The 21,974-nt window shown below is 56.4% G+C and overlaps 1 protein-coding gene across 3 annotated transcripts in view; it reads right to left on the bottom strand.

The window, feature by feature from the left end:
- The window catches only part of GRAMD1B (GRAM domain containing 1B), a 60,359-nt gene that overhangs the window by 25,853 nt on the left and 12,532 nt on the right, over nt 1-21,974 (bottom strand). For all 3 annotated transcript variants that reach the window (XM_060103185.1, XM_060103183.1, XM_060103184.1), the window contains exons 2-3: nt 17,405-17,615; nt 10,546-10,566 (exon numbers count right to left, since the gene is read on the bottom strand). In XM_060103185.1, the coding sequence (XP_059959168.1) occupies nt 10,546-10,566; nt 17,405-17,518 (135 nt within the window). In that variant the 5' untranslated portion in view covers nt 17,519-17,615. The remainder of the gene's footprint in view (nt 1-10,545; nt 10,567-17,404; nt 17,616-21,974) is intronic.

The raw sequence follows: 21,974 nt of genomic DNA, 5'->3' as shown, positions 1-21,974 counted from the left end.
AAAAAAAACCCCGTAAAACTAGTACTAAAAAAAAAAAAAAAAAAAGCACACAAGTAGGGAATTTAAAAGCATATCTTGTGGGCTTCCCTGGTGGCGCAGTGTTTAAGAATCCGCCTGCCAAGGCAGGGGACACGGGTTTGAGCCCTGGTCTGGGAAGATCCCACGTGCCGCGGAGCAACTAAGCCCATGCACCACAACTACTGAAGCCCGCACGCCCTAGAGCCCGTGCTCTGCAGCAAGAGAAGCCACTGCAATGAGAAGCACGTGCACCACAACGAAGAGTAGCCCCCGCTTGCCGCAACTAGAGAAAGCCCACGCGCAGCAACAAAGACCCAAAGCAGCCAAAAATAAAAACAAAAAAAAACCATATCTGGCCACTTGAGGTACCCAAACTTCACTCCCTCACCATCCCTTAGAAGACTATCTAATCCAAACCTTACGTTACCAATGAGGAAACTAAGCCCGGAGAGCAGTCCCTGCCCAAAGTCCTCTGGCTGGTCAGGTGGCAGAAGTCTCGATCCCTGGTTCTGTGCTCACCTCCCACCATCACCTGTGCTGCCAGACACCCTTGAACCCACCTAGCATTTTGGTGCCTCAGTGAAAACTCAAACCCATCAACTGCTTTAATGAATCCTTCTTGGAAATTCCATGAGCCAGTTGAACAGACAGGAAGCCTGCTCTTTCCAAGCTTACAATCAATCGTGTGCCCGTAGGTGAAAGGCACCCAAGGATGATACACGAAGACAAGCGCACAACCCGGGAAGGGCCAGGCCTCATGACAGAGACATCTGCACTCCACCCAGGTGACTTGTTGACCTACTTATGCCAGGAACACACGCAGGTAGACAAACCGTCCTGCTATTGCTGACAGATGGGTCTTGGCCATTTCCGCTTTCTCGCCCACTTCCCTGGGAATCCACTGGCATACAGCTGTGGCGACAATGGACTGAACTCTGCACTGCTCGCTTCTTGGCTTTCTGCAAAGCTAACGGCCCGTGAGAGAGCTGAGGCTGCGGCCTGACCACCCTGGCAGCAGGCACTGACTACCTGAGCTCAGTGACTCCCTGTGCCAGAGGGAACAGGAGGATTTCAGGAAGTTGGAGGACAGAAAACAGCATGACTTCAGTTTGGGGGAGGTTTTCCAGGTAAGAGAGAAAGAAGAGGAGTGCTTTCAACTACTTTGTCCATAGTTAATTTGAAATCTAAACTCTTGTTTTGGCTTATTTATTTATAAAATGAGTTTTGTATGTGCAGGTGGACCCTCTGCTACTTTCCCCAAAGCAATAGATATGCTGTAGAATCCCAAACTTCAGAACTCACCGACCGTATGTTTGAGCCAAGTATCAGGGTCACTGGGAGGGAATGTCTGGAAGCCAGCCCATCCCGTAACTTCTACGGCTAGAAAAGACCTCAGAAGACAACATTCCTCGGACCCGTCAAACTGATACTGAGGTATCCAATCTCGGTGGCCCCCTGGCCTCACAGAACAGAGTCCACACACTGAAAACCCTTGCCTGAGCACCTGTCAGGAAGTTCCTAATTATGTCTAACCGACCTTGCAGAGCTAACGTGGAGTGAGATATGACCCTGCATCAAACACTATCATAAGTGCTTCACAACATCCTCTCATCTGACCACAGGGTCATTTTTATGGTCCCGTTTTAGACGCGAGGAAGCTGAGGCACAGAGAGGTTAAGGAACTTGCCCAAGGCACGTGGTTACTAAATGCGAGTGTGGAATATGAACCAGGGCGGGCAGTGTGGTCCACAGCTCTGGGTCTGAGCCATCCCTCTGCACTGCCTCAGGATCCTTGTGCCAAGAAGGAAACAACAGGGATGCCCCAGCCGAGCGCACCCTCTTGTGGATGAGGTGTTCACTTACGCGGGAGGTCCCCACTAGCCTTCCATGCCTGCAACTGGGGCTTTTTTGGGGCGGGGGTATAGTTTCAGTTTTGCAAGTTCTGGAAATTGGGTGTACAACAATGTGAACATACGTAACACTACTGAAATATATCTTTAGAAATATCTAAGATGGTAAATTTTATGTTACGTGTATTTTACCATACTTTTTTTTTTTTTTTTTCGGCCGCGCCATGCAGCTTACGGGATCTTAGTTCCCCAACCAGGGATCGAACCCAGGCCTTGGCAGAGTGAAAGCACACAGCCCTAACCACTGGACCGCCGGGGAAACACCACAATTTTTTTAAAAACTGTATCAGTCAAGTCAGTCTTTAAATTTACAAAGTTCCAATATCAGCCTGAGGACCAGCCTACCAGGTGGCCCCGGACCCCCTTCAGTTGAAAGTGGACATCAGGCATCCAATTGCCTGCAGCCTGGAAGTCCTCCCCTTTCTAAATGTTCCCTCCGTAGCACTCTGTCACCCCTGCTTCTCTCACATCCAGTGAGGACTCAGACATGGACAGAGATGCAGGCGCAGGGAGTCGGGCCCTAACCTCCAAACCAGAGGCAAACGGAGGGAGCCGCCCTCTCCTCCCCTCGGAACAAAGCCATGGCTATGGGGAGGGGAGGGCCCATCCAGCCCTGACCTCAGAAGTCAGCCAGTTCTGCGAAGGCTGCCTCGGCGGGGTGTAGGAACTCCTTAACCCAGGCCCGCAAGTCACTGCCCTGATTCGAGCAGGCTGCCAGCGTGGAAGGCAGGCAGGCTCGCCTCCTAGAGTCTAAAGTACAGAGATCTTAGTTGGCCCCGCCACCATCTACCTTCTGGACGCGGGAGACCGTGACCCCCTCTCCCTGGTGCCCTTGTGCTCTAAAGCCGTCTCCTCCGAAAGGGAGGCACGGCTCACCTATTTTCATTTTAAATGGTCAAAGACTTCTGGTGCAAGGCTTGTCAAACCCGGGGCCCTCTCAGGGAGCAGGGCCAGGTGGAGAATGACAAGGGCGCGGCAGGCCTGTCACACAGCGCAGAGAAGTGAGGATGCGCACTCACGGCTGGGATTTCCTCGGACCCGGGCCGGCAGCAGAGCTCCGCGCCGGCAGGTCCGTCCGTCAGATTCTCCAGGCGCCGCTGCAGAGGCTGGCTGTCCTGCTCCAGCAGGAGGCTCCAGAGGACCCCCGATTCCGTCAGAGATTCCATCCCGGTCCTCGAACTCCGACCCCCCCACCGTCCCCACAGGATGCAACCAGTCAGTCTCGCCCAGGCTGGACGCAGAGAGGCGGCCCCTGGCTCCTCGGCAGCAGGTCTGTGTGACCCTCGCTGGCCCCCCTGGAGCCCCTAGAGCCCGGTTCCCGGCGCAGAGCCTCACGGGTGGGAGGGTGCGGTCAGCAGGTTCTCAGGCGGGCTGGCCAGAGTCTCCAGGGGCCGGGCTCCGCCTCATCGCACTCGGCTCCCAGCGTGGCAGGTCTCCAGGCTGCGGGGGACCCAGAGGGGACGTGAGGGGGCCCCTCCTCCGGGTCAGCGTGGATGAGCCGCTCCAAGGGGCCGGCTGCGGCCAGGACGCGGAGGACAGGGCAGGTGCACGGGGCCGCCAGAGGCCCGCCCCACCGTTACTCACACCCAGTAAGTACAGTGGCTCACGGCTGGTCTGAAACTCCAGGGAGGACAGACGCCCAACTCCCCAGCTCCGTCTGGCCTGTCCCGTAAGGCAGCCTGTTCAACGTGCAGTCGCTGCTCTGGGCGGGCGCTGGTCGCTGTGACTCACGGTCCTCACCCAGGCAGCGTGGCCACTGCTGGCTGGGGGACCAGGGCCTGCTCCCCCCCCCACCCCCTTTCCTCCCAGACGCGCTCCTCTCGGCTGACCAGCAAACAACTTCTTTGTTAGAATCGCCCGTGGCAGGAGGGAGAGGGGGAGGCAGGGCGGGTGGGCGGGCAGGGCAGGGCCGGAGCCCTACACACGCTTCGAGTTACAGGATCTGGGAGATGGTACCGGCCAACGTCCTCCAGTAACCCCCGGCCTAGCCTGGCCTCCCCAGCAGATGTTTCCTGCAATGGAAAGTAGCTGGCCAAGGCTCCGCGTCGGGGAAGGGAGGGGAGGAGGTGCCAGGGGCACTGCTGCTGTGATGAAATCTGAAATGTGAGATCTGAACAGCCAGGGACTTCTTGGAGACGCACTCTCCCCTCACTGGCCCATCCATCCACCAACTCCCCCGTAGCAGCAGCAGCAACAGGAGACTTGGAAGTTTAACTCATCCCGTTTCAGATGTGCCGGTGGGGAGAAGCTGAGGTCAACAGCTCCCAGGTGTGTGGGAGGCATCGCCTTCCTTCCCAGGGATGCTGGGAGGGTACCCACGCAGCCTCTCAGACCTTGAGGGCCAAGGAGCCATGCTAAGAGCAGAGGATCTGGGCCAGCTCCAAAGGAGACAGACAGGCTGCAAGGAAGCTGAGACCTCTGGAGAGGAAAGAGAGCCAGGCCAATGAGGGCAAGAAGGGCTCCAGAAAGAGAAGCTGGGGGCAGAGGTCAGACAGCACTGGGGCCGGGAAGATTGGATTCCCAGGAAAAGTCAGACTCTGGAGACAAATGGGGCACCTCGCTCGCCCTTCCCAGTTCTGCCCGCCTTGCCAGGAGGGTCTCCAGGCTGCACACGAGGGAGAACATTGCCTTTGTCCTAGGAGTCTCAGCTATCGATATTTGATGCAGTAACGCTCAAACTGTACCGTACTTAAAAATGATCTAACCATCGTATTAAAAGTATAGATTCCTGGGCTTCCCTGGTGGCGCAGTGGTTGAGAGTCCGCCTGCCGATGCAGGGGACGTGGGTTCGTGCCCCGGTCCGGAAAGATCCCACGTGCCGCGGAGCGGCTGGGCCCGTAAGCCATGGCCGCTGAGCCTGCGCGTCCGGAGCCTGTGCTCCGCAACGGGAGAGGCCACAACAGTGAGAGGCCCGCGTACCGCAAAAAAAGGGAAAAAATGTATATATAGCTTCCTGACTCCCAAACCCCAAAGCTGTGCTTCAGAGGAACCTGGGGTCTCCCAGTTAAGTCGCGTTGGAGGAAGAGCCTGAGTCCTCCCCCGAATTCCTGTTCGCTTCCCACTGTGCACACCCCGGAAGCGGCCACCTCCTCCGCCCGTCTATCGCGCAGGGTGATTCCTCTCTCAGACTACCATCTTCTCCAGGAAGCAGCTAACGCCTCCAACTATCTTCTCCAGCACCTGGCATGGTGGGTTTCAAGTCTCCACCGCTCAGAAACTATTTACCACATGAATGCATTCCTTTTGCGCCTCTTACACTGTCCCTATTTACACAGCATCGTGTGTGTACACATCCACACACATCCCCACTCCTATAGGCATGGCTCCTCAGCACCCAGTCCCTGCCAACACTCTCCAAGCCATATATCCGAGCTTCTCTCCGCCCTGCATCAGCCCCATCGTCAGGAGTGGGGCAGGAGAACTCAGCAATTCCGTTTTCCAGGGTGACCGGAATGCTTCTCTCCTGGGCCTCACCAGACCCCATGATCTAGACAGTGCCAGGACCCAAGAGGGTTGAATCCTTACAGAAATTCCCTGGAAACATTTGAGTATTGCTGCGGCCAGATGAGGGGATGACTGTTTGGGGTCCAATGCGGTGAGTCAGGGGCAGGACACACCCAGAAAGATAAGCCCTGGGAGATGAGTCCCAGTGCTCTCAGCCTTTGTCTCCTACGCCCCCTCACGACGCCGCCCCACCGGGCAGGGCAGCGGGCAACTTCCAGCCTGGGGAGAGGGAACTGGCCCCAGGCTAAACATTAACTCGATGGCAAACACTGGGAGCTGGGACCAAGTGGTACCCCTCCCTGGATAGAGCAGCGGGAAGTAGAGGGTGGAGGAGTCCAGGAGAAAAACAGATGGATCATGGTGGAACATTGGCCTCACCTAGGAAGAAACCAATGAAGACCCTCAAAGGAGACGCTGGACTTTCAACCAGATCTGGGTAGGGAGGAGCCAGATGTGGGATAAAGGGCAGTGGAGACGGGGGAGGTGGCCCAGCAAAGGAAGGAGAGAGGTGGGTGGGAGAGAGCGTAACAGAGAAAGGTGGAGAGGAGCGGGACCGGGAGTGGTCTCACCTGGAGACGGGGCCACCCTGGAGAAAGTTAAGATGGCTGTCGGGGGCACAGGGGTCCGTGGGTAAATAACAGAGGGGAGCTGGATGGAGGCAGAGGAAGCAGAGGCCGTCCCAGAAAAAAAACAAAAACAAAAAAAACGGGCTGCCAAGGTGTCCTCAGCGATGCCTTTCAGCGTTCACTCCCACTTTCCTCATTGTCCCCCACCATTCGAATTTCATTCCTACAAAGCTTCGTTCCCTTGTTCAATAGTATGTCTGCCAGGCCTGCCTGGTCATTCCCCAGGGCCGGCACCATCCCTCTTCCCCACTGGACAGCCAGCTTCCCCAACGGGGACCAGCAGGCCGCTTGGGCCCTAAAGTCTCAGGGCAGCCTCCAGGGTCTCGGCTCCCATCCTCTGACCTCAGAAACCTTCCTTTCCCTAGGTTGCCACGGAGATGACTGACCCTCCAAGAAAGAGGTGAGGCAGGTGAGGAAGCACCTTTGTCCACCTGGAGCACCGGGGAAAAGACTTCTGTGACTTGCCTTCATCCAAGATGCGAGAGCCCACTGCGTCCAGTGGGGCCATCTTTGGGGGGCAGATTGCACCCCTCCTGCCCCTAACTCTCCCCTTGGTTCCCTGTTTCTGCTTATCCTTCCACCTGTGTATCCCCCAAGCTGGGGGCCTTGACTAATAAAACTGGGGTAGTCAAAGGGGGGTTCAGGGGCAGTAGATGTGATCAGGCCTGGCAGGGACTCAGGCAGACAGTCCGGCCTTCAAACCCCACTCTTGACCTGAATATCCCTGGCTGGAGACCAGAGGCTCTTGCCTCAGTCCTTCCATGTGTCCCTGGGGTCCAGCCACCTCCCTCCGTGGGACCCACGCTTTATAAAGGCCAAGATGGCTTGTCATCATGGTGACAGTTCCTTCCTGGCTAAATAGGTAAAAGTAAAATGTAGAAGAGAGGCAGGTGGAGGGGGAGGCTGGGGAGGGACAGGGCGGGGTTGTGTGTGTGGGGGCTTCCTCTCACATCAGAGCCAGGCTACCCCAGTGGGCCTGAGATGTTCTCGCAACAGTCGGCAAGCCTGTGCTGACCCTCCCTGTCCTGAATCCGGCCAGGCATTTCTAACTGTCCCTAGGGCTGGGGACGACAGAGCCTTTGCTTATCGGAAGGATGTCCAGTGCCAGCGATGGAGCCTCAGGCAGCAGAATAGCTGGAGAACCACCAACGGTGTCAGGAGAGGGATCAGAGAGGGCTGTCCCAGAGCTGAGAAGGAGACACGGGGTAGCCTTCCTGGTGGTCAAAGTCCAACCCCCTAGGCCAACGCAGAGGTGAGGGAGGAGGACCGAGCAGGTGAAGGGAAAACAGAGAACCAGGTCACAGCAACAGGGGCGGGGCAAGGGCCTCCTGAGAAACCAGGAACGGACTAGGCCGGGCAGTGCTGGGGAGTGCGGGCGATGAACTGAAGTTTCCTGATGGGGCCTCTGCACACGAGCGCTGACACACACACACAGCATACCACAGGAGCGCAGGCCCTACAGGACGGGGGCACCGCACGCCCGTGGGCACAGACTCAGGTGGTTCTGAGCTCAGGCAGGGAAACTCCCAGGACCTGGCTTCCCAGCGGAGCCAGAGCATCCAGCCTAGGAGCACAGCCACGCTCAGGCAGTGCCCACAGAGAAGCGCACTGGTACCATCAGAGTGGGCATTCCTGCGGGTGCCACTTGTGTGAACACGCAGCATCTTGCTTCCTCCACAGACACCCAGGGGTGGACCAGCCCAGAGCTGGGGCATCAGCCTCAGGACGAGAGCAGGGTTTTACTTGGAAGAGGTGGGGGGGGGGGTCCCGGTGTTGCTTGAAGCCGGCCTCTCTAGAGCTCTACCCACTGTGGCAGCTGATGACCCTCCGGACGCGAAAACACATTTAAAAAAATGCCGAGATGCACTAGACACAGCTCCTGACATCTGTGGCTCAGGCCGGCTGGAGACCCCTTCGCCTCCCAGCTTCCCTCCCATCTGCTCAGCTTCTTCCACTGCCTCCCGGTGCCCACCCGCCATTTTTCTCTCCCTCCCCAACGCTGGTCCATTCTGCTCCCTGTCCCGACCACAAGTCAGGATGTCCACAGTGGAAGTCCGGCAGGACTAGGAAGAAGGCAGCACCCCGGGGCCGGGTGGCAGACACAAGGGGCCACGTGTGCCTGGCAACCCTGAATCGGGGAGCAGGGGAAGCAGGAACACATTTCTGGATGGGCCCCATGTCTGGTATGGCTGAGCTTCCAGAAGAAGCCCCAGTGTGAGAGCGGGAGGCCGGGAGGGGATCTCTGAACGCTGCTCAGCAGAGCCCCTTGTGCACTTGGCCTCTGTGAGTTAATGATTTGTGCTGGGTGGAGAGTCAGCGTCTCTGGAATCCATCTGGGGTGAGGGGTGGAGGGTGAAGGGAGACAGCCTAGGATTAATGGAGCGTGAGGGCAGGAAAGGCCTGGGAACTGGGTGGGCTCTGGAGGACGACTATATAAGGAGATTTACGGAGCGAGTGAGGGCGGGCTGTTCCGGCACGTCACCGCTGCAGGTGGAATCCACCAGGAAGCAGCGCTCGGCCACGCCGGGCTCCTCTGTCACTTATCTGCCATCAGAACGCCTGACCTCTGGCCCCATGTGGCAGCTGGCCTACCACCACCGTCCAGCCAAGCGGCGGCATCTATTTCTAGCCTGTTGCTCTGCTGAGGGCTCAGAAGCCAGTTCTCCTCTGTGGGGCTGAGGGAGAAATTAGGAGTGAAAGGAGGGGAAAAGTGGGGTGGGGGTGGGGGGCAGTAAACCTGCTAGAACCAGAGAGGGAGAGAAAGCCAGCCTGGAGAAGGAAAGTTAGAAAGGAGAGCGGCAAACGGAGGTGGAGAAAAGAAAAGGGGGGAGTCAGCGAGGAAAGGGTAGGCAAGGATTCAAGGGAAGGAAACTTGAGACGGAACAGAAAAGCTTGCTGGAAAGAGGAAAGGAGAGAAAGGAGTAGATAAGAGGGAGAGGGTGGAGACAAGCAGCAAGGATGAGGACCTGCCCGTCCAAATCTGGTCGATTTAATTGTCCCCTGGGTCTGCAGCCACGTGTTCCCTGTTCCCCTTTGAGGCACTGATTTTACAGTACCCCTCGGGAGGGTGGAGGATTTCGTGATGGAAAGGACGCTGGAGGCCCCATCCACTTCCAGGAAAGCATTCTCCATCCCCTCTACATCCTCCCACACAGAAGGAGCTCCTCTCCCCTCCAGGAGGTCAGCTCTAAGCCACGGGGAGGCCACAAGCCCAGGTGAAGACCACTGTGGGTCCGAGGGGGGCTAAGGGGCTGAAGTCCGGCTTCTCCCACCCACAGGCCACCTAAGCCCTCAACTCCCCTCCTGCCGGCACAGCCCACCAACCTCTGCCTTGCCTGTGCTGGGTGAGGCTAAGGCTAGGATCCATCAACCCTACCTCTGCTTGGTCCCCTGAGCAGCAGGAGGTGGGAAGCCACGGGGCTGACAGACATGTGCTTGACTGTGGGGAACCGCTGAGCCCTGTGGGAAAGCACCCTCCACACAGCGATTCCGGCCCAAGTCCCTGCGTTAAACCCAAGCCCCTCCCCCACTCCTCCGGCCCCTCTCCCTCGCCAGAGCGCCCTCAACGGCCGTCTCCCAGGCGCCCGCTCCGGCACCTTCTCCAAGTCCACGCGACCTGCTGCAGCAGGGCCTGGTGTTAGGGGAGGGGGGAGGATGCGTCCACGTGACCATCAGGGTCAAGCACGGGCAACAGCAAGCTCAGGGATGAAAGACAGTGACCTGAGACCGGGCCACGGCTGCCCGTCCGTCCACTGTGCAGCCGCAGAAGTGGGAGCATGACCGGGCAGGCCGCTGAGACTTCAGCCAGCTGCTCTTCACGGGAAAAGTTCAAAACCCTGTGGCCCCAGCTCTGTGACCCAGAGGATGTGGCCTCTGCAGGGACCGCTTACTCCACGATCGGCTTCCACGTAGGAGCGCCTGGCTGGACACCGCATGGATGACCCCAGAGCCAGGGATGTGTTCTGGGAGGAGTGTGCCCGTGGGGCTACTGAGGGGACCCAGGGGAGAAGTCACATTCCGTTACATGAGACAGCCTCGCTACAAATGGGCAACTTGTCTGGCTGCTTTTTCCCCAAAATGTCTTGGTTAAGGGGAGGAAATCTCGGCCCTAAGTTTAGGCCCCAGGATTGTCCCGTCCCAGAGTTCTGTCTGGCCTTGGGATGCCTCCCCAGCCCGGTCTCGTCCGTCAGGGCTGGAGGGCCCTTGTCGGGGATTCTGGGGGGGGACGAGGCAGCCCGTCCCTGCTTGGTCTCTGGGAATCGAACCCTCCCTCACCAGCAGTCCTGTCCTGCTACAGAAGAGAACCATGGTGTCTGGTTTTTGAGGGAGGGGGTCTGGTCAGGGGACAAGCCCACCTTTCTAGGCCCCTAAGTTTGCCCGAGCCCACAGGGAAGCCACGCTGTGCCCCCCATGCCTCCATGCCCCGAGCACGGCCACCCCCCACCTGCCTTACACGAACCCAACAAGCAGAGAAAAGGGATACTTACATTATACCAACTCTGGCTTTTCTGTAAAAAACAAAGTAAAAGAGAAGCAACGTTAGTCAGGGAGAGACGGCGGGAATGGCCAGAGCATTCCTGGCTCCAGAGGGAAGGTTACACAGACAGCGGAGGGCGGGCGGGGAGGAGGAATCCCAAGGCAGCTGAAGGCTCCCCGTGTTGTTGCTCGGGGTGGGGGTCCTCCTTTCTCAAGACAGCTCCCGAAAGGAGGCCCAGGGAGCGGTCCATGCTGGAAGCCCCCGCGGCTGGGATGGCAGGCAGCGCAGCACCAGCTAGAGCTCGGCCGGAAGGGAGCAGACCCCATCACAAGGTTCTTCTGATGGGGGCGAGGAATGCACTGCAGGCATCCGAGACCCAGGCCCCAATGGGCCCTGATCAGAAGCAAAGTACCCACGGAGACCAACAGAGCCATCCACCCAAGTCGGCTCCCCTGCAAGGCAGGGTGGGACCCTCTGGTGTCGGGGGGTCAAGGGACTGCCTAGAAACTTCCCTCCAACTCAGTAAATTCCTCCTTCTGCCCAACTGGCTGATCACGTAAGTGACAGCGGCCAAGGAGTGGTTGGGGGCTGTGTGTGGGGAGCAAGGCTGAAGCACGTAATTGCTAAAGGTCCTTCCCGACTCCATGGGGTTAAAATTCAATACCAACGAACCCTGGTCCGTCCCGACTCCAGAATTCAGGTGCTCTCCATTCCCAGCCCTGAGCCAAGGTAACAAAGTTTTTCAGGGAAAGAGGAGGGATGGCTAAGAGGAGGGATGGCCTAGTCTATCTCCCATCTCACTGGCCAGGAGTCCTTTATACATACACATCCCACTTGGAAGACAGACAGAAAGACAAGCAGATAGAGACAGACACACACACGCACACACACACGCACATGCACACCCCTGCCCCATCCCTTCAGGGGCTGACCCAACAGGTTTAGATTGGGTAGACAGGGGCTGGGGTATTTTCAGTTTTAAAATGCTTGCCAAGGGTGTATAATTCAGGAGGAGAGTCACTGGGTAGAAGGAAGCTTTGCCTACGGGTCCACGTCTTAACTATAGATAGGGACACCTCATTTTACTACGCTTCACAGATATTGCATTTTTTACAAACCGAAGGTTTGTGGCAATCGTGTGTCAAGCAAGTCCATTGACACCATTTTCCCAAGAGCATTCATTATTTTTCAGTTAATTTAAAATTGTATTGTTAATTATAATTTAAGTGTACACTGCTTTTTTTTAGACATAATGCTATTGTATACTCGACAGACTACAGTACAGTGTAAACATAACTTTCATATGCACTGGGAAATCAAAATATCCACGTGACTTGCTTTATTGTAACATTTGCTTCACTGGGGTGGTCTAGAACCCAACGGCAGGCTCTCCGAGCTATGGCTGCACACGCAGAGGTGTGGATCGTGGGCACACTTAGCAACCTTTATCCCGCCCACCTGGTCTTACAGGGTCCCTACTCCTAAGGGAAGAAGGCAGGCGTGGTCTCAGGAGGTCTGCTGTGCGGTGTCTGGAGAGGCGGCGGGGGGCGGAGGGTGAGGGTGACTGCAGTGGTGAAGGCCTGGGCGCGCGATCGCCCCCCTCGCTGGCTCTCCCATCCCACCGGAAGAACTCTGTGGAGACCTTCACCTTCACTCTGGGCAGGCATGGGTGGCCTGAGTGGCTTTGTTTCTACCTCACACCCTATCTCACTGGCCAGGGGGCACATGGCAAGGCAGGCGCTCAATCCTCCTCTGCAAGATGCTCTCTTTGGTCGTTTCCCAACAAAGGCTGTCACCACTGGCCCCATCCGGAAGTCACGTATTCCCACCACAGCCTCATCTTCTCCTCCAAGCCAGAGGGCCTAGCAGGTAAGGGGCCAAATCCAAATATTCAAAGCCAACTATTCCACCACTGAGGGAGAATGGGAATCGTGGACTGAAAATTAGCCTCTAGCCATTCTGGAGGACAGTGGATGGGGCAAGGAGGCTGCACCTTAGAACATCTTAATTCTTGGGTCCTCATTCTGAGATCACAGGGCACGAGGCTGTGCAGGTATCCATGAAAACACCTCTCTCAATAGTGGAAAAGCACGCTCTAGAAGCTGCCAGCCTCAAGCGCCCGCAGTTTGCCTGCGTTTCATCAAACCAAAGCCAGGTCATCAGACACCTGCTTCACGGCTGAGAAAACTCTCTGTACCCGCCCCCAGCTGCTCACCTCACCGTCCTGGCCTCCACGTGAGACCCTCGGAGGAAAGGGGGCGGCAGGAATTTGATCCTTTACTTAGGCCCCCCCTCCTAACTCGGGTGAATGGAAGAAGGAGAGTTTCGTGCACTGCCCCACAAATGCATGGCCCTTCTGAATCTGTTTGGAAAAAGAGCTTCAGAATGACAAAGAGCCTGCACCAGGGAACCTGGGCCCATCTCTCACTAGCTGTGTGATACCTTTGTGTGTGTTACTTGCTTGTGTAAATACGTGTTCACAAGTACTGCAACGTCAGACACACAGAGCGAGGAGGACTTCTGTCCCTCAGCCTGAGACTCTGCCCCGATCCAGCGCTCTGTGGGCAGCTTGTTACCCATCACCACTGAGGGTGTCCACCCCTCCGGCCAAATCCACGGCAGCCCCTGGGAACAGCCATGTGGGTGTGAGTCTCCCTAAACTCAGTTTGATCTCCATGGCTCTGCTTTCCAGGACTGAGTCCTGGAGGAGCTGCTGGACCGGGAGGGCCCAGCTCACAGGGCAGGGAGGCCAGGGAGCGGTGGCCCCGGAGGGTGAGAGGGGTGTCCAGTGGCACGCATGAAGTCTCTGCCCCGGTGGGTTCTCGAAAATGTCCTCCTGTGCACAGAGGGCCAGAGGCAAGGGAAGAACAGAACGAGGGAGTGGGGCGAGGGCTTTCTGACAGGTGATAAGTGGATCTGGGCAAAGCGGGAGGGCGGAGTCAGGAAAACCGCCCGAAGGCAGAGCTGCTGGGACAGGGCTGAGCTGAGCAGGTTTCTAAACTCCTCGCCAGAGGTGTGAGGAGCGAGCACCTTAGGGACTCCAAGGCCCCTGGAAACAGACAAGTTCCTTACACATCCCCCCAGTGCAAAGGCCCGGGAGTCTGGAGGACGGGGTGTGGGCAGAGGAGGGAAGGAGGAGCACTAGTTAGAGGAGTTGGGGGGAAAGAACAATTTCTTACTTTGATCAGGTTAAGTCTGTCATACTGGAAAGGAAACCACAAAAATTAGGATTGAACAACAGGGACAGAGTCAAAGGGGAAAAGGCGTTCCAGAGCCACAGAGTCCGCGACACCGCACACCCAGCGCGGGGAGGCACAATGGGCTCCCGGCACCGCAGCGCCCGGTTCCGGAGCTGGCGGAGCAGGAAACGGCTGCGGGCTCCCCCTGGCGGCCACAAGCCAGCACTACAGAGCGGAAGCTGGGCGGTGGCACAAACTAAGGGGTCCTGGAATAGACCTGGGCCTTGACGTCTAGCCCAGGGCTCTGGGCAGGGCTGCCCCGGGCAGGGCCCGCCTCAGCAGGACAGCTGCAGAGTCACAGGAGCGGGGCCTCGCCGGCTACCTCGTCCAACCTCAGTGTACTAACACACGAGGAAATAGGGGCGCAAGAGAAGGGCAGGCAGACACTGTGAGCGAGGCCCGGCTTCAGGGAGAAGTGGCCTGAAAAATAGGAGGTCACCTCCTCTAGTGCACAGGACGCAGGGAGCAAGGTGGCCTGGCTGTGAGAATAGTGGCAGGAGCTCTGGCCACCAGACCCCTCGCTGTGGTTGCATTCGGTCAACCTGAGAAAAGGCTCCACCAGGGGAGGGGTATCCCCACCACAAGACCCCCCTCCCTCTCCTCACCTCACCCCTGCAGCTCTCCCTCGCTCCCTGCTCCGGGCCCTGACAACGCAGAGCCTCATTCCTACACTGGTCCCCGTGTGTCTTCTCTGTCCCGCACGCCCACTTCCCAGACCAAACACGGCTGCCACCACGTCCGCCTGGGGTGGTAGGCCGCCCTCCCCGCCACAAGTCAGTCCTTGTTAACTGCTGTGCTGTCGGTTAGTGACGATGGTCACAGCTGGGGAGAGGATGGGACCTCGGTCTGTGGCTGATGGGTTCAGGCACCGCCTCACCCAAGCTCTTCGCGGGGAAAGAAAAGCTGGACCCCACCAGTCACCTCCCTCTTCAGCTCTCAGGAAAGGGGCTGAGGTGCACTCTGGGCTCTCGCTCAGCTCTTGGTCTCTTCCTGATGTCTTGTTCTGCCCCTCCACAATCCCGCTGGGAGTTCCAGCCTGGTTCCCTGCACCCGCTCCCCGCCTCAGACGGGAGCTCTCCTGCCTCCGACTTCATCGAGCATCCCAGCTACTCATGTGGTTCTGAAGGTCAGGTTAGGTTTGTGGATAATCTGGGCACAAATAATCAGGATAATCTGTGTTTCTTATCTCCCTTCCCAGACTAGACACTGCCTGGGGGTGGGAACCTGGTCTTCATACCCTTTCTTAAGGAAGACTTACCATTGAGGAGTTTTTAAAAATCCTCATCATTGGCTACTCCCCTCAACCCATCACCTGACCCAAAGAGGCGCTCCGTTAAGTGCTGATTTAAGTGCTGTCGACCATAAATAAGTATTGCTCTCTGCTCACTGAGTGCCTTGCTAGGCACAGGGGGTAAGAGGGTAAGGAAGCTTAGAGCTTGACCTTAGGATGGAAAAGTGTGTAAACACTGTGGGCAGAGGCAGAGAAATGGAATAACTGGATGCCCTGTCCCACTGCATCTGCCCTCTCCCCAGCCAGAGGCGTGAGGGGCTCAGGAGGGGCTGACAGAGGTCACCTCCAAACCCCGTCCCCAAAAGGCCTGCACCTGCCGAGCCCCCCGAACCCACAGGGGACTCCTGGGGGCCTCCTCGGGGCAGGCAGAGTTCCTCCTGCCCTGCCCACAGCCAGCAGCTGGTGGTTTAAAATCCTCAGAGCTAAGATGAGTTTTTAGCCTGAAGGTCACAGACTGTAGGATTAGCCCTGTAGCCACTGGTTCATCCCTCAGTAACCAGAACAGCTGTTGAACCCTGCTCCTCCCCAAAGCCCTTACAGAGGCTTGAGGCTATGACTAAGTCATCCCTCAGCTCTCTCTTCTTCAGGCTGTAGCCACCCCCTTCCCCCGTGGGTATCATTTCCTGAGCCCCGCTGTTGTAAAACACCTATTATTCACCCTCCATTCCCTCCAAGTTCTCCTCAGGCCTTTGAAATTCTGGGGTCCTGGGCAGACTCTCCCTGACCTGGTTGCATCTGTGCAGGGCCTGAGCAGGGACAACTCTCAACGTCCATGACCTCCCGGGGCTGGTGCCACGCCCTCTGAGAGAAGACTTCTCCTCTGATCACCAGCCAGGATCCTAAGAACACCAGGAGCCCCAGGCTGGATGGTGGGTGGAAGCATTAAGGGGCGCTCAGGCTGAGCAGCTCTCAGCGGGCAAGCGGAGGGAAGGAGCGGGCCAGGGTGAGCTCCTGCGGTGGCTCTACTGCACCAGGGAACTCGTGTAAGGGAATTCGTGACCCTCAATCAGCTCGCCTGGGGAATCAGGAATCGCCCACCAGAGCAGGTACAAGGGGGTATCAGGACCTGCAGCCCCACCAGATTGCGTGGGGTGGGGGGGGGCTCCCTTCCCCAGAGGAATGAAACTAAGCCCTGGCAGGACTCTGCTTCTAGATGGCACCAGGAAAGTAGGGAACAGACGCCCAGCCGAGGCAGTGTTTGGGGCGCAGGCAGAGACACGGGGGTGGGGGGCGGGTCTGGTCTCCGACTCCGGGTGCAGTGGGAATGGTCCGCTCAGTGACCTCAGCCAGCCTGCCAGGGGCAGTGGGGCCGGCCCTTCTGGGAAAGGGGCCAAGCAAGACGCATGGGCCAAGATGGGCGAGGGAAGAGGGAGGGATGCGGAGCACTACAGACAATTCAACACCGGAGGGGAGACCAAAGACAGAGACAAAAGATGGCTTACTTTTGAGAGGCGCTTGTGAGACTAAGACCATGCATGCAAAGAAGGTATTTGGGAGATGGGGGTGGGGGGAGAAGAGGAAGAACAAGAAATCAAACGACAAATTCAGGTGGGAAGCCAGCTCCCGAGCCTCCCGGGGTCCCCTCCCCTTCCTGGGGCCTGTGAGTCCAGCAGGTAAGAGAAGCTTTTGAAGGAGCATCTAGGCAAAGACATCTCCTGCTTCCCAAAGGACTAAGGGGGTGGGGGAGAAGAAAGTCTCTGGGGACCATAAGTAGCCCAGGCCCCCCGGGGCTTATTTTATGCCCCTCCTTAGGCAAAGGGCCGGGGCTCAGGTGGCAACTCTGACCACTTGGGAGGGATGGAGAGCCCTGTCACCGCCCTCTTGGCCGGATGAGTACCAAGTAGGTTGTTCCCAAAGGTCGGGCAGGGTGGTGGCCAGGGCGGAGGTGAAAACGGCATTCCGCAACCTTCCCTGAGGACTCCCTTCCTGGCAGTACAGTTGTCCCAAATAATGTTCCCTTCTACCCCAAATTTGGAAAAGGGAGCAGGGCTAAACAGATGACCCCTCCTGACCCCCAGAGCACCTCTCCTCCAAGTCTCAAGGCCCGTGAGGCTCCCTAGCCCCTAAAGAGAGAGAACGGTCATTGCGGAGTCATTTTTCCAGCTCCCGGGGCCCTCTCGGAGCGCTTAGCTGAGATGATAAAATTTAACTAGGGTCTCTCTCCCCTGCCGGCCCCGCCTCGCCTCACTGAATCAAGGCTATCTCTGGGACACTAGGGGCCGGCCAATCACGTCAGGTCCCTGGATGATGGGGTTCTCTGCCTCACCGTCCCCCCGGCGCCAGCTTCCCTGCAGCCGGCTAACGAGCAAGGACAGAGTCCCCGGCGGGGTCCGGCTCACCTTGGAGTTCTTACCACCGCTGCGGCCGGACTGCGAGGGGCAGCTGCGCTGCACGCCCTGCTCCGGCGTGGACGGGGACTTGTCCGAGGAGTGGTCTGAGCCCTTCTCCACCATGCTGTCTCCGTCCGGGTTCTGAGGGGGTGGCGAGCGAGACCGCTTCCGGAGGATGGGGGAGCAGGCCGGCGTGCTGCGGTTGGAGTTACTGGCAGTGCTGCAGGGGCAGACGGAGAGAGGGGGCGGGGTGGAGAGGGACGGGGAGGAGAGACAAGCAGTCAGTGACTGAAGGCCAAAGATGGGTCCCAACGAGCCAGCTCGGGGAGCCAGGGTTCGGGGCTGGGGAGAAATAGGGAGCAAAGGGCCCAGCTATGGACTTGCTGCACCATAATACTGCTGCTGGCCAGGAGGGGGCGGTGGTGTCCACGTGAAATGGAAATAGCAATAGGAAGGGGTAAGTAGGGCAATTAGACATGGAGATTCGTTCACCCAGCCATCCATCCGACCATCTGTCTGTCCATCCATCCATCAGATACAGTTAGGACACCCCCCCCCCCATTAGATGTCAAGAACTGTCTAGGGAACACGGAGTTTAAGATCTGAAAGGCTCATCAGAGATCATATCAGTACCATCAGCTCATGTTATACATGCTGCAAAATCCAGTTTCTACGTTTGGTTCTGGAGATATTTGCCCATAAAAATAACAAAAAGAATCCCACTTTCCAAAGCATTCACAACATATTATTTCACTGGGTCCTTAAATCATTCCACCAAGGTAGTAATGACAAGTGCCATAATTCCTATCTTTAAAATGAAGACCAGTGTGTGGCAAAGAGAATCAAGTGTCCTCTGATCACAGAGGGCTTAGAATTCACTTGCAGAAGGTACCTTGTACATCCCGCCATACCAAATCCCCTCACGTCAGGGCTTATAAACTGTGTAAATATTTAGCTTGTGTTCTTAATGGACTAGAGGAGATGAAGAAAGGAAGAGGAGAAGAAAATTAAGTGCAGTGAAGTTCTAACAGGTGTTTGCTTTGCTCTGAGAGAATGGAGGAAGGAAAGAGATGGGGGAAGGAAAGGTTATGTAGGAAAGAGATGGGAAACGGGAAGGAAAGCCCACGTGAGACTGGACAGCCAAAGCAGCACGAGGGGAGGGGGGGAAAAGCCCAAGGCCTGGCACAGGGCAGTCAGAGCAGGCTCGGGGCTCTGGGCACAGCTGGATGGATGCGAGGCAGTCAAGGCCCCAGGAAGCACCCTGGGAAGCTGCATCCCCACCTTCCCTCAGCGAGTGGAGTGCAGGGCGGGGAACGCTGCCATTTGCATGAAGATCCAGCTGCAACCTCAGATGTCCCATTGGACCCATCTGCAATGCAAACCACGCCCCTTGCAGCAGAACCTTCCACCTGGGGATCCTTGGCAGAGAGAAAAGGAAGGAAGTCCAAAGGCCCAAACTAGCAAGTGCGGGAGGAGGGCAGCAGCGGGGCAAGGGCAGGGCTCTGACTTTTGGAAGGAAACGGATGGAGAGAAGAAACAAAAGGAGACCAGAATAAAGGAAGCCAAATGTGACCAGAGGGCGTACGGGGACAGTAAGGCCGAATGTTTTGCTTTATCCCCAAACAGGATTTGAATTTGGAAACTCAGTTATAATACCAACAACCACTGTGATTCAGAAAGCCGCTCTTCAAGTTCTCACCCCACCGCCAACATCCTCATCCTCTCCGACTTCTGAACTCATCCACTACCATCTCCAGCCAAACCCTGGACAAAGGAAATTACCTTCTTCTCCCTCGGTTGGAAGAGCTGGGCCCTAGAATAGCAGCAAGTGGCTCCTGGGACCCGTCCTGGGGTGGGGGCTGGGGGCCTCGGGGTGGTCCGAGGAGCAGAATCAGGCGCTCACCTCTCTGGGGGCAGCCCCCCCCTTCTCTCGGGCCAATCGCAACCCACGGCCAAACACTCCAGGGCTGAAACCGGCTCCTGGCACTGCTTCACTGGAAGAACAGCCAGGACCTCTGCCCCTCACCTCAACGAGTTTGCTCAGAGAAGCGAGAGCGAGAGTGCGGATGACACCAAGTGCACGCCCGTCTCGGACACGCGAACCCACAGCTGCGCTCCTGTCTTTTCCCGAGATAAGGGACATCCTCACGCATGGTGATTCCAGACCCAGGAGTAGAAAGGAGCTCCCTTTATCCTTCCTCAAACTGAATCCCTGAGAAAACTGCCTGTTGAGGAAAGATTCGAGCAAGGGGTAGGCAAAAAACTCCAACCGGGAGGAAACTCACCCCAACTATCCAAAACCACATGAATCTCGGGCGCTCGTGGTCGACGTGTCTAGGAGATGTCCTCCCCCCCAGTGACCCCACATCAGCGGACCCTCCATATGCCACCCGACGGGTACCAAAAACTCTGCTTTCAGCACTTCAGTCAACAGACAACTTATACTATCACGTGCCATTTAACTCTCTGGGCTTACAAGGCTGTTGATTTGTGTCGCTCTTGAAAATCTCTCCCCTCCTCCCTGAGGACGCACACCTCTCTCTTCTATTCCTCTGCCTGTCTCAGCACCTGCCTCCTCCCTTGCTCCTCCACCTGAAATTTAGTCCTTCCCCAAAGGTGGGCCCTTCACCACCTGAGCCATTTCCTGTTTTCCATGACTTCAACTATGCCTGGAAGCAGAGGTACAGCTTCAGCCCAGCAACCTGTTGCCACCGTGACATTTCCTCCAAACAGATGTCTCACAAGCACCTCAGATGCTCAAAACTGAGCTTGCCGTCTTTCCTCCCAAGCCGCCTCCCACTACCGCCCACCCTCGATGGCATCTTCATTTCCTAGTCTCTCAAGCTGCAAGCCCATCTCTTGCATCTCACCCCACAAAAAGTGAGCCACTGAATCCCATTAATTCCATTTCCCTAAAGCTCCCATAACCCATCCTTCCCTTCCACCCCCAGGGCTGGAGTTCAAGCTCTCAATGCCTCCGGCCTAGACTTTTCTAATAACTTCTAAGTAGTTTTCTCCTCTACTTTCCTCTTTCGTGCCCATTCACACCTTTGTCCTTGAATCTTTCTAAATAAAAGCCTGATACTATCTTTCTGCCCCCTACTAGCCTTCCTATTAAAGTCCAAAATCCTCAGAATAGAATTCAAAGCTCTCTACTGAAAATAATTTGACACTTCCTTAGATCTCAATACTTTCTCCTTGTATTCGCTCAAAGGGTGCCATCTTCTCGTCCTACTTATCTTCCCCTGGTTTTCTTCTTTTTTTTTTATTTTTTTCTTTTTTTTTTTTTGCGGTACGTGGGCCTCTCACTGTTGTGGCCTCTCCCGTTGCAGAGCACAGGCTCTGGACGCGCAGGCCCAGCGGCCATGGCTCACAGGCCCAGCCGCTCTGCGGCATGTGGGATCTTCCCGGACCGGGGCACAAACCCGTGTCCCCTGCATCGGCAGGCGGACTCTCAACCACTGCGCCACCAGGGAAGCCCGCCCCTGGTCTTCTTAATACACATTCTTCTTCCCCCGCCCCCTACCTCCCCAACGGCTCACCACTTGTGCGTGAAGCGCTCTCTCCCTTCATATGTACCCAGTGGAGTCCTGTTCATCCTTTAAGACCCATTTCAAACCCCACCTTCTCCAAAAAGCTTTTGTAAATCTCCACCACTGAACTGACCAAAGCATTTAACACTTTGGTGTTAACACTTCACTGGTGTTAAAGTGAAGACCTGCACGTTCCTGGGCGCACACCTCTGAGCCTCCCTCCCTGCTCAACGGGACGCTCTGTAAGTAGTATGAGCTCAGCTAACGCCTGAAGCGAGTCTCATTCTAGTGCACACCCACGGCTTTAACAACCCCCAGGATCACGACAGCTCCCAAATCTGCACCTCCAACCTGCTAATATTAATACAAATAGCTAAAAGTTTAGCAGCGCTTATGAATTCCTGGCACAGTGGCAAGCATTTATGAAGGCATTCTCTCATTTAATCTTCCCAACCAACCGGTGAAGTATTAATGGATATTACCAGTCCTGTGTTTCAGGTGCTAAATTGAACAACTGACATATTAAGTAGTTTGCCCAGAGTCACACACATGGCTAAGTGGCTGGAGAGGCCTAATCAAACAAACGTAGGCCTATCTGATTATAGAGCTTGTTCCCAGAACCAAGCGCTCAGTAATGTTTATTTGCTGGGTGACGAGACAGGACAGATGAACAGGATCGACGGGGAGCTGAACGGATGGAAAGAAAGAAGGAATCAACTTTCTGCCTCTAGCCTTCAATCCATTCTCTATTTCACTGTCAAAATGAACTTTCCACAAAAAGTAAATGGGTCATTTTTGGCTCTCCTCTGCCCCTGGTTAAAGCCCTCTATGCTTTTCTATCTCCCTGGAATAAAATCTGAACTCCAAACTATGGTACAGAAGTCCCCCAACCGTCAACTCCAAGCTGCCTTTGAAAGCTCCGGCTTGGCTACTCCTCCCAGGACACACTCGGCCTCAGCCATCAAGGCCTATTCACGGATCCCCTGCCACGCTCCCTCACTCTTCCACGTTGTGTCAGTCTTTCCCACCCAACACTCACACTCAAG

The sequence above is a fragment of the Mesoplodon densirostris genome, chromosome 7 (genome assembly GCF_025265405.1).
Source record: "Mesoplodon densirostris isolate mMesDen1 chromosome 7, mMesDen1 primary haplotype, whole genome shotgun sequence".
Taxonomy (NCBI): Eukaryota; Metazoa; Chordata; class Mammalia; order Artiodactyla; family Ziphiidae; genus Mesoplodon; species Mesoplodon densirostris.
The sequence above is the reverse complement of the archived record's forward strand: the minus strand, read 5'-3'. Positions and strand labels throughout refer to the sequence as shown.